The sequence below is a fragment of the Elephantulus edwardii genome, unplaced genomic scaffold (genome assembly GCF_000299155.1).
Source record: "Elephantulus edwardii isolate Elephantulus edwardi_28Jun2011 unplaced genomic scaffold, EleEdw1.0 scaffold00016, whole genome shotgun sequence".
NCBI lineage: Eukaryota > Metazoa > Chordata > Mammalia > Macroscelidea > Macroscelididae > Elephantulus > Elephantulus edwardii.
This window is the reverse complement of record NW_006399766.1, coordinates 7,963,786-7,980,890: the sequence shown is the minus strand read 5'-3', so window position 1 is coordinate 7,980,890 and position 17,105 is coordinate 7,963,786. Positions and strand designations below refer to the sequence as shown.

The 17,105-nt window shown below is 38.8% G+C and overlaps 1 protein-coding gene across 1 annotated transcript in view; it reads right to left on the bottom strand.

Moving 5' to 3' along the window:
- Window positions 1-17,105, bottom strand: part of LOC102843189 (dystrophin-like) — a 1,161,727-nt gene that overhangs the window by 116,124 nt on the left and 1,028,498 nt on the right. The window contains exon 13 of the mRNA XM_006881860.1: window positions 10,162-10,281. Coding sequence (XP_006881922.1) covers window positions 10,162-10,281 — 120 coding nt within the window. The remainder of the gene's footprint in view (window positions 1-10,161; window positions 10,282-17,105) is intronic.

Below are 17,105 nucleotides of genomic sequence, written 5' to 3'. Positions count from 1 at the left end.
CAAGAGAGGAAGACCCCCAATGAGATGGGCTGACTCAATGATTGGGGCAATGGGGGTAGTTGGCTCAGATCAGAGCAGAGTTCAGAGCTGTTGTACACAGGGTCGCTATAAGTCACGACAGCAACAACAATTACTAACTTAAAAGTTAGTGGCTTGAATTCATGAAACACTCCACAGAAGAGAAACAGGCAGATCTCCTCCTGTAAAGATTTACAGTCTGTGAAACCGTTGCCATGGGTGGCTGTTAACTAGAGGGCAGTGGTGTGTATCCTGTTGGTTGTTTCCCGCCCCTCTTCAAAAGCAGCTGCTTGCTTGCATCCTTTCAAAATATCTTTAACTCTCCAAAACGGTAAACCCTAACTTTAAGATTAAATCCATTTAACAAAATAATTCAAAAAGCTTTTATATACTAGCGATTCTCCAGGGCCTTTGGCTTTACAGACTTTTAATACATCTAGTTGGACTTCTCAGGTTTTAATGTACACTGAGGAACATATCTAAAAATGGGATTTTAATAGCTCTGCCTCTTTTCTGGAACATGTTTCCATTACAACAGTTTCTTTAAACAGGGGGTCTAATCACATTTTTTTTTTCTGGTTTTCTTCTATGAAAGGAAAACAAAACTCAAAACTATTGTCCTAAAACAATATACTTCCTTTATGCTCCATCTATGCCCTTCTCTCAGGTTCTTAAAGCAAAAGACCCCCCCCAAAAAAGCAGTATATCCCTTCCATTTTGCCTTGTCTACTGATTTTTGATCAAAGGGAATCTATTTCTGGAATATCCCTTGACCATCCCTTTAAGATGGCTCCCTTCACTGCTCAATTTCTCTCTCTTTAATTCCCATTACTTCCCCCTTCCCCCAGTATAAAATGTACTTATTTATTACACTGTTTGTTTAGAAGGGAAACTCCACCAAGAAATAAATGTATGTGTTATTCATAACTTACCCATGAAGCATACACTAGTGGCTGGCACTTAGTAAGCAATCAATAAATATCTGTTGAATGAGTAAATAAATGTTTTCTTTCCCTGCCCAGACCACTTTCCGACTCTCTAGTGTTGCCAAATTAACTTCTACTAAATCTTTGCATCTCACCTAAGGGCCCTCTGGGAGGCCTTTACATCTGGCAGCCTGTGGTGATGGCTCTAATTGTACATTTCATTGAATGGATCACTCAAGTCCAGGTGAGCTGGCTCAAGGCCCGTTTTCCTGTGTCCCCGGTCTGCCATTGTATTTCCTGGGCAAATCCTAACTGAGAACTCAGTATGTTTACCCACAGAATGAATTCATGTGGAGTTCAGTCTCACACTGTAAGTTGTCTTGTTGGGTTAGTTTGAATTTTCTTTACTTTTGTAATTGGTTTTTATACAATGATTTATTTACATTGTGTTCCATTCACATACCTTATACTCCATTCAATCTCTCATTTACATTGTGCTTCAATCATTCAAGTGCACGGCATCCCATATAATTAATTATCATCAACCTATGTCTATTATTACTCTGTCTTTTCAAGTCCCAATTAAAACCTTTCCATTTCTTTCCTCCCCCCCCCCCCCCCCGCCTCAATCCATCCACTAAACTCCGTTACTCTAGTCTCAGGGAAGCTCCTGTATACCTGCAAGGCCTCTTTGAGATCTCTCCTCTGAATCTCAATACAAAAGGAGGCATTATTAGCAGGCCTTAGGTATAAGTCATGGACGGCCAGGTGTTTACAAATGGCCTCGGAATTCTTACTGTTGTTGTTGTGTTGTTAAGTGCCATTGAGTCCTAGATGACTCACAGCGACGCTATGAATGGAAGACCTGAACAGTTGCATAACTTTGTTTCTCCAAGTTCATAGAGTTTCCAGAGGCAAACTATTCCGCAAGTGGATGCCACTCCTGTTTCCAGGCTTGTTTTAATCGGGAAGCTCCACCAAACACTGTCCACTATGGGTAACCATTAACGCATTTGACACATCATCCTAGTCTCAGGGAAGCTTGTGTATACCTGCAAGGCCTCTTTGAGATCTCTCATCGGAATCTCAATACATAAGGAGGCATTATTAGCAGATCTTGGGAATAAGTCATGGATGGCCAGGTGTTTACAAATGGCCTTGGAATTCTTACTAGGTTCTGTTTTTCTTGCATGGAATTCATTTTCCCTTTTCTTTCTGATAGTTCTTTCCATTACTTCCCATCCAACTTCCCTGGACTTCCAAATGCAACAAATTGACATTGGCTTTGTCTCCTGGAAGATATTCTTGTCGCTTGAGCTACTTGCCCACGTTATCGGAAATTCTATCTGCCTCCACTAATCAATCTCACAGCCTCTGTCTCTCTGACTCTGTCTCCCTCTTTCTCTCTCTCTCTCTTTCCCTCCCCCTCCTCCCTCCCCTCTGCAGCATAGCCTTATATTTTAACTTCAAGCTCACTTTCATCACACATAGTATCATGTCTATAAACCTCAGTTTTCCTTAGATTACTCTGTTGTCCCAAGAGCCTGGGCCCGTCTTTTGTGGAAAGCAATTTCCCCCCCATTTTGAATATTTATTTTTGGCGGAATGTTTTGTAATTATTTGATTAATGTTTGTTTTCCCTGCCGGATTACAATTATCAGCAGAGTAATGCTCATGGCTATTGTGCCTGCAATGGCTTCCACGGTTATGAGACGTCAGAAATTCAATTCAGACAGAGGCAAGTCTATTCGCATCTCGAGGTTCCAAGGATACCAGCTGACTTGCAAATTATGCACTCTGAAATCAGAATTGTATTGAGCATTTTTCTTTTTGTTCACTGCTGTATCTCTACTACCCAGAGCCATTCCAGGGATACAGTGTGAATATAATAAGTACTTGTTAAATAAGTGGTGGTGGGGGTGGGGGGAATAAATGCTTTGAAAGAGATATGGCAATGTCCTCCAGGACTGAAGTCTCGACATAAATTACCAGTCCTAGTTATTCAGCTGGCCTATATTTCAAGAAAATTAGTTAACTGGCATCGTTGCTTACAAATCAGGCTCTCTAGGCCCTGATATTCTAGAAACCTCTACAGCTAAGGACAAAGCTCTGACCTGTGGTGACAATGCTGACGAACTGGCTGAACCTCTGAGAGCAAGAGAATCAGTCAAATTAATTTACAACACACTGCACTTTTCAGAATATTATCCTTCATAAGCCATGCAATTTTTCTTACTCCCTAAGCATATGTTCTGACCTATCTTTGTTTTTGTCAAGTCCTTTAAAAAGATGACTTCCAAAAGTCTTTTACAGTTACAGAAAGTCTAACTTATAATGCCACAGCAAGAGAGGTCACAAAATTAAGTCAATGCGTTTCAAGATACCACTGGGAAAAATAAAGTTTTAAAATCCACCTGGCGTTCCTGTGTGGTGGTATGACACTTGCTGGCTAACTGAAAAGTTGGAGGTTCTAATACAGCCAGAAGAAACAAAGAAATGGGATAAGAAAGGCAGGAGCCCTGGCAAACTAACACTTTATCAAAGAAGACATAAACTGGTCAGCAAACTCATGAAGAAATGCTCTCGATAGCTAGCCATTAGAGATAAAAACCAAGACAACACTGAGGTTTCACCTCAGCACTAACAGAAAAGTACAAAAAAATCCCAGAAAACAACCATTGTTAATGTCAGAGTGGAGAGTCTCTCTCATTCACTGTTAGGAAGTTGGAACTGGCAGATAGCTACTCCTTCAGTGGGTTTTCTGAGGCTGTGTATTACACAGGAGGAGACTCTCAATATTTCTCCCACAGAGTAGCTGGAAGATTCGAACAGCACACCTTTGAGGTGACAGTGCAACCCCCTAACCTTTAGGCCACCAGAGGTCTCATCACATTCTGCAAATGGGATCGTATAATGGAGCACTCTATATGGAACTGACAGAAAATGTGTCTAAAATGAGCATAAGGCATTAGCAGGTCTTGGGGAGTAAGTCAAGGATGACCAGATTTTTACAAAAATCTTCAGAATTCTCACTAGGTTCCTCTCATTCTCTTTTCTTGAAAGGAATTCATTTTGGTTTCAAGTATTTCTATCTAATTTCCTTGGACCCAAATACAAGCATATTAGATACCACTGTCCCTAAAATAAACATGTAATCATAATGCCAAGTCAGGCATTTTTATTAGTCTTCGTGAGATTTCTCAGCATATTTGTTTTTTCTTCCTATTTATCTTTTATTCTTTTTTTCCCCCCTCTCCTGTCTCCTGGAGCAAATTGTCAGAAAGCTCCTCTTCTTTTACTATTTAGATTTATATTAGGTAAAACAGGATTATGTCACATGGAGAGAGTCTAAGACTATCTGTATCTCAAAATCAAATAAGAGGCCAGGATTCCAGTGTATTTCCAACCAAAGACTTCCTCTGGAATTGAGAGAATGGAGGGAATGGAGAAAATGAATAAATATTGGGGAAATTGCTTTCAACTTCATTCCCTCTAATTTTGCCTTTTTAGATAGTACTTTTGTTGTTGTTGTGTACCATTGATTCGGAACCAACCCATAGCTGACCTCTAACAGCGGGCTTTCAGAGGCAGTTAATCACATGGGAGAAGATTGCCCATTCTTCTCCTTCAGAATGCTAGATTTGAACCACATGCCTTTGGAATCGCAGCGTAGATTCTTACCACTAGGCCACCAGAGCTCCCTTTTAGGTACTAGTTCAGATTATATATTTAAAAAAAAAACAAAACAACAACAACAACAAGGGGTAATAAAGGGCTGGGCTGAGAAGAAAATAAAGGTATACAATGGGAAAAGAAGATATTAGACAACAACTGACAACACTAACTATTTAATTTGTGGAAAATTGGTGTTGCATAATGAAGAGTCAGCTCCAACACATTATAACCTGATGTACAGCAGAAATAAACATTGTCTGGTCCTGTGCCATTCTCAGAGTCACTGCCAAACGTAAGCCCATTATTACAGCCACTATGTTAAAACATTTCACTGAGGGTCTTCTTTTTTTTTTTTTTTTTTTTTTGTCTGACCCACTATTTACCAAACAAGACATCTTTGGCCAGGGATTTGTCTCTCCTAAAAGATAACAAGCTCAAATTTGACAAGAATTTCATCATCCTTCCTTCTTTTTTTTTAAATTTTATTATTTTTGTGTGAGTGTACCATCAAATCAGATCTATCAGGTACAGGAGGAGATTGTCCCTCCTTCCCCGGCAGAGCATCTGGTGGATTTGAACCGTGCGCCTCTGGGATTGTAGTTGCAGCTCCTTGCCACTAGGCCACCAGAGCTCCCCTTTCACTTCTAAAGAATATCCTGGCTGTACTTTTCCCAAGGCATATTTGTTGCTGTTACAGAACTCTTCTTTTTATCTCTCTCCGCATTCTTTCTTCTTTTCCTTTCCTGCTCCTGTAACAACTCCTCCATTTGTAACATTTAAGCCAAGTCAAGCAAAATCAAACTACTTGCAAAAGATCTAAAAGAGGATTGGCTGTATTTGACAAGTTTGACTCCATGTAGAAGAATGTGGCATTAAGAGTGGAAGAAGACACATGGAGAACCTGGTTATGCAGATGAGGCAATATTGCTTGCTGAAAGTGAGGAAGACCTTGTTGCAGAAGATCAAAGACTATAGCTTTCAACATGATGACACCTCAACACAAGAAGAAAAAAAAATTCTTGCACTGAACCAATAAACAACATCACGATAGATGGAGAAAAGACTGAAATTGTCAACAATTTCATCTTACTGGGACCTACAATTAACATTCTTGGTATAAGCAATCATGAGATCAGATGTATTACATTGGGAAATTGCGCTGCAAGTAACCAAATGTTTCATCATCACCTGGATACTTAAGCATTTGTACCATCTATGGATGCTAGGTGTTTTATTTTGTTTCGTTTTTTTACCAAATATAATTAGTTAAAAATATTTTCATCCAACAAAAAGGAAATGCATTATAATCAGAACTATGTAATACCTTAAAATATCTTCATTAATGGTCTGTCAGTGTGGTACTTTAGTTGGTGACAACTTAGTGTCTTTAAATATACATATACAGCTCTGTGGCTTCATGCTGCCTAAGCATGGCGTGGCGGTTCTCACGCACCAGGTCACTATGAGTCGTCTATGACTCGACGGCACTTAACAACAATAACAATGACAACAGAGAGAGCTACATTGGCCTAGTGGACAGAAAGTTATGCTACCAAGCACAAGAGACAACTAAGAAGAAACTTGCATAAGGAGATGGCAGTAAATCAACATGTATCCCCCATCAGGGTGTTGAAGACAGGAAGTCAAAAGGCCTTCACTCATCTCTCTTCCCTGGCATCTGAGAAGATGTCTGTCAAACTGCCAGACACCTTCTTGAGCCTGACCTCAATAAGAGAAAAGCATCCTGAATGGCTGAAGGTGCAGCCATGGGCTATGTTCCTGAGCTTATCTCATCCTCACCTGATTCAAATCCTGACCTGGGAGAGAGCAGTGGACTCAGTGGTACAAGAATAGGTTACTTTATGGAGGTGGTAAAAAAAAAAAAATATGATAATCTATAGTGTGTGTATGTGTGTGTGTGTGTGTATATATGTGTGTGTGTGTGTGTGTGTGTATGTGTTTGCGTATATATATATAAAATGAGGTTAACAGTTGCCTTGGGTAATCTTTACATTGTACCCTCCTCTAATTTCTAAATAAATGGCCATTGTTGGATCCAATGGATCAGCAGAAAAACAACAAATACACACACACACACACACATACATAAACATGCATATTTTTATAGATATATCTATATATAATATTGTATATTCAATGACATATTGTGACATTTGATGTCATCAATCTTTAAAATCTGTAATGTCTGAAGTATTAGTGACATGAAATTATCATGGCTTGCCAGCATGTACTGAATGCTTCATTCTAGCAGCATGCAACCTGTTTAAGAAGTCTTTCTTTGTTATTTAATAGTGGCATGTTAGATACTACCGTAGGAGACTGGCAAACTGAAGAAGTATGCTGAGGAAACGATATCGAGATGGAAATTTTAAAAAATAAAAGATTTTTACACACACTATAAAGAAGAAAACAGGTAAGTTTTGACAAACTCGTGATACAGGTTAGGTAAGGAAGCTATATTTAGAAGATTTATGGGGTAATAAAGCTATTTAAAAGCACATACAGTTTAATTCCATACACCAAGACATTAAATTCAAATAATCCCAGAGAAATGTGGGCATCTGGTGAGTACAATAAGTATCTCACTTATAGCCTGAAATTGTGTATGCAAGTAAATATCGGTGTGATCATTTAGACTGATAAAATGTTATTGTTTTCCTTAATACAGCTGTTTTATATGTGGTGCATATATTGATTTTTATTGCAATTTTTTTTTCTTTCTCTACTTGGAAAAGAATACTGAAACGGCTGATTTCCCCACCCCCCCGCTTTGTGTTTCCAAGGACACAGAGAAAACAGAGGGTCTGAGGGGGTCAATGATCTCCTCCAGCGGAGATTTTATGGCTTAAATATCCTGATACATCACCATCAAGACTCAGACTAAATACTACTTTTGAATAAACATGCCCTCAAAAAACAAATGTCATTGGTACATTAAAGCCAATGGTAATGAAGTAAGAAGTTCGAGTTACACTGAAGGCACTGGCAAAAATAAGGACCCAGGAACTGATGGGATACCAATTGAGGTATTTCAACAGATGTATACCTAGAATCACTCACAAGTCGATGCTAGGAAATTTGGAGGAGAGCTGGGTGGCCAACTGATTGGACGAGAGCCATATTTGTTCCCATTTATAAGAAAGGTGATCCAAGAGAATGCAGAAATTATAGAACATTCATGCAAGCAAAATATTGCTAGAGATCATGCAAAAACAGCTACAAAAGTTCACTGATAGAGAACTGCCAGAAGTTTAACTTTGGTTTAGAAGTGGCCCTGGCACCAGGGATATCATTGCTGATGTCAGATGAATCCTGGCTGACAGCAAAGAATGTCTATTTGTCTTTTATTGACTATAAAAAGGAAAATGACTGTGTGGATTTAATAAAAAAAATTGTAAAAAAGATGGTATGGCTAACAATGAGAAAACAGTAAATGCCAAAATACTTAAATGTGCTCATGTGAAAGCTTTACTTTATATAAAAAAACTGATATCCAAATAGAACAAAGGAACACGTCATGATTTAAAATCAGGAAACATGTATGTAAGGATTGTATCCTTTCTCCATAGCTATTCACTCTGTACACTTAGCAAGTCATTCAACAGGCTGGACTCCGTGATGGAGAATGTAGCATCAGGACTGACGGAAGACTCAACAACCTCTGTGATGCAGATAACACAATTTTGATTGCTAAAAGTGTGAAGGGCCTGACACACTTGAATTGCATCTCAACATCAAGATGACAAACTTCCTCACCACTGGACCAATAAGCAACATCATGATAAATGAGAAAAGACTGAAATGGTCAGTGAGTTCATCTTAGTGGGATCCACAATCAACACCTCTGATACCAGCAGTCAGGAGACCAGGAGACATACTGCAATAGGCAAATTCACTAACTGTGAACTCTCCAAATTACAGAGGAGCAATGATGTCAGTAAGGAAATGAAGGTGCACTTGATTCAGGCCATGGCATCTTCAATTTCTTGCTATGCTTCTGAGAGCTGGACAATTAATAAGGGTGACCAAAAAAGAACTGATGCTTTAGAGTTGTGGTATTGGATAAGAGCACTGAATATCCCATGGATTGCAAAAAAAAAAAAAGGAAACAGGTATGTCTTGAAAAAAAGGTGGAGGAAGAGTCCTCCTTGGAGGCAAGGATGGTGACATTTCACCTTGCATATTTTTGGCACATTGCTAGGAGAGAGGCTATGCCTTGGAAAGGAAAATATTCAGAAAGATGGAGGGTCAAAGAAAGTGAGGAAGCTCTTCTATGAGATGCACACAGTGCAGCAATAATGGAATGAAGTGTATCAGAGATGATGAGGATGTCACAGGATAGGACAGGGCTCAGCTCTGTTGTTCATAGGGTCATGAAGAGTTGTATTGGACTTGATGACCCCTAATAACAACAAACCTTTAAAGAAACCAAACCCACAAACCAACTCATTGCCATTGAGTCAATTAGATGGCTGGTGGAACATTAGGTTAAGAAGTGAACAGGTAAACTAAAGGCTGGTGGTTCAAATCCATCAGCCTCTCTATTGGAAAAAGATGTACAGTGTGTGCTTCCATCAATATTTAGAGGCTAAGAAACTAGTTGGGGCAGTGTGACTCTGTCCAATAGGATCACTATTGTCAGGATTAGAACCAAAGACTTAGAGGAGGCAAAAGTGACATCAGACCCTGAAAGCAAACATTAACATACATAAAATGAATGCTTTAAGTGCAAAAGTAATATCAGAAGCAGCGGATACGTTAAGGTTCATGAATGATGTCAGAGAACACAGAGCAGACTGAGAACCACCCACTGAACTTTGAACTCTCCATGGCATCATCTCATTGGCCTCAAAACCCTATCAGGAAAGAAAGCCATAAACAGAGCCTCCCCTCACTAGCCACCTCCCCTCTGTATATCCTTTCAAGGAGAGATGCCTGTCCCTTTGGGATGTAACTCTCTAATAAGTGCATCTTTACCTTTTACCTTCACTTCAATAATCTTTTTCTTCTTGCCCTTCACTAAAAGAAAGCTTTGACCTAAACTTTAATTGTCCATAAGCTAAAGTTTTCTCTTCCAAGAAACCCTAAAATTGCTCCACACTATCCTATCTTGGCACTTAGGCACTGGCCTCTCCTCTATTCTCTTCTGCCTGGCACAGTTCGTTGACTTGTGCAAAAAAGGGTGAAGTAGGGCCCTTGGCCACAAGGTACCAACTGAGTCAGAAGTGATTCTATGGTAGTGAGTTGGGGATTGAAGATTGCATTTGAAAGGCGGTTGAAACGCCATACCTCAGATCAGTTCTGTAACTCAAGTGATTCAATCATGATGAAAAACCAGCACATAATTGACAAAAGTTTGTGTAGGGGCCAATGAACAAACGGGAAATTATTTTAATGTTTTGATAAATGTGTTGCATTTCAAAAGCTCCTAATAGAAATATGCAATAGAATGGTTTTGTAAAGCACTGCATTTAAGTGTTTTGAATGTCACACTCAGTTTTAGAAATGAGTTTTAAATTACCTTAAGTTGTTCTTCCAAGGCAGCCGTTGCTTGGTCCCCACTTGTTTCATCGACCACCACTACCATGTGAGTGAGAGAATTCACTCTGACTTGTTCCTGTTCTAGGTCTTCTTGAAGCACCTGAAAAACAAAGTTATTGCTGTTGGTGGTGTTTTAAAAAGTAGGGGATTAAAAAATGTGAAAGAATACTCTGTTGACCTATATGTAAAATCTGAATCTTTCTAAATGTGTGTCATTGTGGGTAATGCGATTTTTTTTAAAACGAGAACCACTGCATGCAAATTTTCTGCTCTACTGCTGAGAACAATTTACATTATTCCATTGTCACTTGAAGTTAAAAGCATATAAATAGAGCACATGTAGCCAAAAAGAATGCAGGTAATATGTCTCCTTCCTTGTCCCATTCACTCTCAGTTGTTTATCTTTTTAAAAATTGTGTTCAAGTTATTAAAGTACAAAGGAAATAAAGTTTTCAGTCAGCCAGTCATTCACATTTTGTTTTATAAGATTAACTTCTGTATACAAGATGAAATTTACATTTTCCCACTTTCTCACTCTAATTCTGATGTCCATGAATCTATCTCTGCCTATCTTCCCTATCTTTACTGACACTATATTTATCCTACCTTTATTCCTTTTCCATCCACCTATTTCAGTATGTCTATTGCAAGAAGCTGCAATGCAATCCTGAAGGCGAGCAGTTGAAATACATCAACTGCTCCACAGAGAAGGATGGGCAATCAATCTCCTCCCATGCGATTAACTGCCTCTGAAAACCCAGCAGAGGTTTAGCTATGAGTCAGTTCTGACTCAACAGTACACAATAACAACAACATTATATATTTTAGGGAGCTCTGGTGGCCTAGTGGTAAAAAGCTAAGCTTTAATTTCAAAGGCATATAGTTCAAATCACTAGCTGCTCCATAGGAAAAGGATGGGCGATCTCTTCTGTGAATAACTACCTTTGAAAACCCTCCAAAGGGTCAGCTATTCTGATTCCATGGTACACAATCAAAGCATTATATATTAACTGGTTTTACTTATGCACAGGCTCCTCCCTTAAAGATTTATGGGCTGAAAAACTACACGAATGTGTAACAAATTGATGACAGCTGGCTCTACTCTACTGAAACGCTCTGTCATCACTTAAGATAAAAGCCAACTCTCTTTAACAAAATCTTTCAGGTAATCCCTCTTTTTTGTTCCTTTTTACAGAAAAGCATTTTGTGCTTTCTGCACTGATCGTTTCCCCTACCTTGAAAGAATGTCCTCTTCATCCACCACCTCATGGCAACATCTCTTGTGAAAGTCACCGTCAACTCCTGTTCCCCAAATCCAATAGTCGCTATTCCCCTTCCCCAGGTCATCACACTTTACTTTCACGTACCACATCCTCATAAATACCCCTCCACCTCACTAGCTGCAGCTTTTCAGTTCCCTTCTTTTGGCTCCTTCTCTTTTGTGAAAATCAAATCAGATGCCATTTTTGTGTTTGAAAGCCAGCGGATTACAATCATACTAGGAAAAAAGTCTAACTTCTTTATCAGCAACTTGTATAGAGTCAAAAGCTGAAACCCAGTTTAGGTGGAAATCCATCAAAAAAAAAAAGAGTACTCCAATATTTAACACTTAAAATGAGTAAAAGAAAAGTGGCTCGCATGCCCTTTGTCAAAGGGAGAAAATGTGAAAGACCTTGAAAAAGACGACAACGCCTTAGAGGTGAAGCTTAAACAATTTGCACTGTACAGTCTAGCACCTGCCTACGAATCCAGGTTAATTGTGTCACATTCCTGGCCTTTCTTGCCTTTCAGCCACTGTTTTCTTCTCCCCCATGCACTACTCAAGTTATTCTTCTCATCCTCCAGATCTTTAAATAATCCTTCATTATAATTCAGGACTTAAGTGTCACCCTCTGGCCTCTCAGAAGCTTGCCATCCAAATTTGTTCCCTAGTTTCATGCTGATGTAACCATAGTTATATAACTGTTGCGGTTTCTGCTGCTGCTACTGTTGTTCACGCTATTATAGCAACTCAATTTTTCTTCTCTATTATGTAGTCATTTTGCATTTGTCTCTATTTACTACAATTTAGGAATATCCACTAGTGCAGAGAGGCTGCCTGTCCTGCTGGCGACCTCTGCTGACACTCCCAGCAAACTAAGGATCAACAAATCTCTGTTGAATGAATGACGCTATGCAGAAGGTAGATTAGTAATCACAAATAAGTATAGCCCTTCCCTCGTGGCATAGCGTTTATAATCGTGCAGAGGAAATTGTACAATTACATGCATTTAAGTAGATTTCAGTTGAACCTTGGGAGAAAAGCAGAAAATTCATGTCCAAACTTTTGAGGGGAGAACAAGTATGACTCCAAACATCACTGTTTTCTCTAAATGGAGTCGCCACACTGCAATCCTTTCTTAAACCATGAAATATACTTTTAAAGATAAAACTAAACAGAACAAGTAAATAGAAGTCACTGCCATAGAGTAGATTTTTACTCATAGAGAATTTATTGCATTTTAAAAGAAAGAAAACATTGTAGTTGAGTCAATCCCAACTCACAGTAACTAAATCTTAATAGCATCAAGCAGCTTTACCGTCCTTCCATTGATCCGGGAGAGGATTTGAACCCATGTAACACATGATGCCACTAAGGGTATGCAAAGAGAGTTATAAATAGATGGGACACAGAGAAGGGGTCAACAGGGAAGGTTTATTCTAAAACCAAGACAACCTGCATGAGGACCCCAATTCTCCCAGACTTTGATTACACCAGTTATGATTGGCATCTTCCTGAATGGGGTTCTAAGACTGCTGGTCATCAAATTTACTCCTTGGATAGTTTTCATGATTTCATATAAGAATGGACAAAACCGTTTTGGGTCATGACCTGTGTATTTCTGAAAAGCCTGAAGTACCTGCTTATTAAGAGTCACCAGACTATATTATCTTTATTCCAAACATAGGCAAGTATAGGAGGCCTGGAGGGATATGTACCAACTCAGACTGCTACCTCAAAGGTCAGAGGTTCAGATTTACCAGCAGCTCCAAAGGAGAAGAACGGTGTCTTTGTCCATAAAAATGTAAAGCCTCTGAAACCCAGTCAACTTGAGTCAGACTCATCTCCAGAGCAGTGGAATTGGTTTGAGTTATGACAAGTAGTAGGCCACTTATTAGGATGGCTGCAATACCACCTCAAATGTATGAACATTCGTATTCAGGATTTCAACTTTCTAAATCTCAACATTTGAAAGCACTGTAAAAATCTCTTCATTTTACTTTCTCTCTCTGGATTTCATGCTACATTTTCAAGTGAAGCAATTTCAAGTAAAATGACTATCCATCTATTTTGCATGTGGAGTCTATACTGCCTATCATGCCTTAGACATTCCAGAGTTAATGCTGGTTAATAAAACTCTCTCCGACATGAGAGGCTGAAAATGGAAACATTAACATTCAGAGCTGTCCTTGACAGCCATGTGGAGTCTGTGTTTCTGAGTTATATAAGACAGGTTGGGAAAGTTTTAACTGTGTCAGACAGTTGTTTTAAAAATAATAATAAAAGTATTTTTTTCTTTTAAAAGTATTAATTTATTGGTCAGCATTTCCTAAGTTAGTTTCTTGAATTTAGCCAATTCTTTGGGGTTTGTGTACTAATATATTATCAACCCAGTCCAACAATCCACTCCTAGGGATCTTAGAGGAAAGAGAGCAACATAACAGATTTTCTGAGGCTGTAAATTTTTTTTTAAGCAGACTGCTCTGGCTTTGTCCTATGAAACAGCTACGGGGTTTGAACTGTAGAACTTCTGATTAGTAGCTTAACCCTTAATCTAGTGGGCCACCATTCTACGCACTATCTTTAAGTCAATTTTAATGACCTATAATGGCACAGTATGATTGGAGCATGAGGTTTCCATGACTGCACAACTTTACTGAAGCCGAATGCAGCACTGTGTTCCCATGAAGCAATTGTTGAGTTTGAACAACCTATCTTTCTTTCAGTTAGAAGCTCACCACTCGAGCACTACTGCTCCATTAAGGAAATCTTTTTCAGGATCACAATTTAAAATGCAACTGTTTAGCTTTACTCTTGAATGCCTTTCCATAGAGGACCTTGGGAAAATGAGTGCGTGGCCTATGAAATTCTGCCTGCAAAAAATGCCACCGGTGCCCCATTTTTTATATTCTCCAGTGCTTCCATTGTCGATTCTGCTTTATCTACTTTATCTGTAATCAGAAATGGAACTCTGGCTAGCACTGATCATGGTTTTACATTTGGGGCTTTTGCAACAGTGCTAAGACAAAATGCCAGTCAACCTGGTTGTGAGTTGAGAATGCTAAGACCATACATACCAACTATCTGGACTTATATGTACAAATAAGGAAATATCAGAGATACTGTTAACAGTGGCTGACCAATCTTCAAGAATGGGTAGTGTTGGGGAGCTTAGCATAAACAGCTTGAATTAATATTATTTTCACACCGTATACTTTTCTGTCTTGCAACCTTTTAATAATGCTACCTATGTATTCTCTCCTGCAACAGAAACCTCATTGTCTTCCAGTCAGAATCAACCTATAGCCGATTCTCCAGTGAGGCTATAAATTCCACCATCTTTCTCCAGCAGGACTGCTGGTGGATTTGAACTGCCAGAAAGATCCAGCCTTTTGATTAGTGTGGCTCCCTGTGGACTACATATTCAGAGCTCATAATCAATGTCCAAATGGTAAAAGTTGAGCTATCACCCTGAGCATATGCCGTAGCGGGAAGACATAAGTTATTGTAAAACTGCAGCCAGATGTATGACTTTCTCAGATTTCAGCTCAGAAAATAAATGTTAGCAACCATGACTGACAATAATAGCTAAAGCTTCTCCCTTATGTATCAGCAAAACCCAAACGATTTTAAAACATCCCGTGTCTAGACGCCATAGTTTAAACATGAGTCCTAGGAGCAGCAGAAATACAATACAAAGAGTTGAAATTTAAAAAAAAAATACTTTCTCCAATCTATACATATATGAATGAGGGCCTTGATTGTTAAAATATTTCTGCTTACTTGCATAGTTAAGAAAATAGGCATTTTCAAGCCTATCATTTTTTAAGAGACAGTAAAGCTCTGTTGTCTTATTTTAACGACATTTTGGTTTAAATATTGACTTCTTATGCATTTCATTTTCTCACAGCTCCATTAATAAAATGGAGATTTATGGTTGATTCACTAATTAAACCTTAAATATGAGATAAATTATAGATATATTCCTGGAGAGGCACATTAATATTTTTGCCTACCATGAAATAATGCCTTCAAAGTAAAACACTGTAATAAAATTGTTAAAATATATTTTATTTACCAGAAGCTTATAAATTAATTATGTGTATATTTTATGTATGTATTTCCTGTCATAATTTTACTAAAGATGGTATAATCTCTTATTATTTGAGACTGTCATGTGACTAATTAATATTCCATATTCCTATTACTGAACTACAAATGTCAGCAATATTTGTTCTCTAATGTCCAAAAGAAATCATTTTTTTTCCTTTATGACAAGAGAAAAGGCTAGCTGTGAAATTTGACATTAAGAACGCTTAGATTGGACTAACTTGTGTCTTGTGATACTTCTGTGAATAATTTTACTTTTTCTAAATAACGCTCATTAATAACCTAGTCAAGTCTCCGTTTGAGCCTCAGTTCTCATTTTCTATGGGTATATTCCAAGCAATAGAATAGCGGGGTACTATGGAATTTCTATCTCCAGCTTTTTGAGGAAGCACCAAACTGCCTTCCAGAACGATTGCACCATTTTACAATCCCATCAACAATATATAAGACTTCTCATCTTGCCATATCCTCTCCAACATTTATTATTTGCTGTTCTGATAAATTTTGCCACTGCTACTGGAGTGAGATGGTATCTCATTGAGGTCTTGATTTGCATCTCTCTTACTGAGGGAAGCCAAATATCAAATTTAATAATAGTAGACCAAATGCTGTATCGGGAAATGAGGGAGACTGAATACAAGCTGAAGGTCACCTTGTGACACTGGGGCAATCCTTAGGAGGTCACCTTGTGACACTGGGGCATTCCTTAGGAGGTCACCTTGTGACACTGGGGCATTCCTTAGGAGTCAACATTGTTTTTAGTTTGTATCAAATGAATCCCTCCCTCTTGAGATTAACATAAAGAGGAACTTGGCCTTATTTAGAAAAGATTTCACCATTATCCTTTGTTGTGTACTTCCTTGTGATTCTATATAAATACTCAGAGAAGCATGGCTTGGGGTCTTCAGTGGAGAACTGCTGACCCCCTGTTTTACGCTCTCTGCTTTATCTCATTCCTGGCTGTTTGTCTCTTTATTATAAAATTATTCTATTCTTTGGGAACCTCGGTCTGCAACATCTTACTGCCAGTGATTTGGAGCATTTCTTTCTGTGTCTGGTGGTTATTTAAATATCTTTCTTCCTCTGTGGAAATTCTTTCCATGTCTTTTGCCCATTTTGTAAATGGCTCAACAGTCTTTTACTTGTGGATGCCCAGGAGTATTCTATAAACTTTCATTATGAGACCCTTGTCTGATATGATATTGCCAAATATTTTTTTCCTAGCTGGTAGGTTTTCTTTTCACCCTGTTGGGAAAAGTTTTTGATGTGCTGTTGTTGTTGTTGTTATGTGCCGTCGAGTCATGTGCGACTCATAACGAACCTATGCACAACAGCCCTAAACCCTGCTCTATCCTGCTCCAACCGCACCACCTTTGACACACCCATCCCGAATACCCCAGTCACTGAATCAATCCATCTCATAGAGGGTCTTCCCCTCCTGTGCCGTCCCTCCACCCTCGCAATCATGATGTCCCTCTCCAAGGACCCGTCCCCCCTGGCAACATGTCCAAAGTATGTCAGGCGAAGCCCCAGAATCCTTGCCTCCAAGGAGT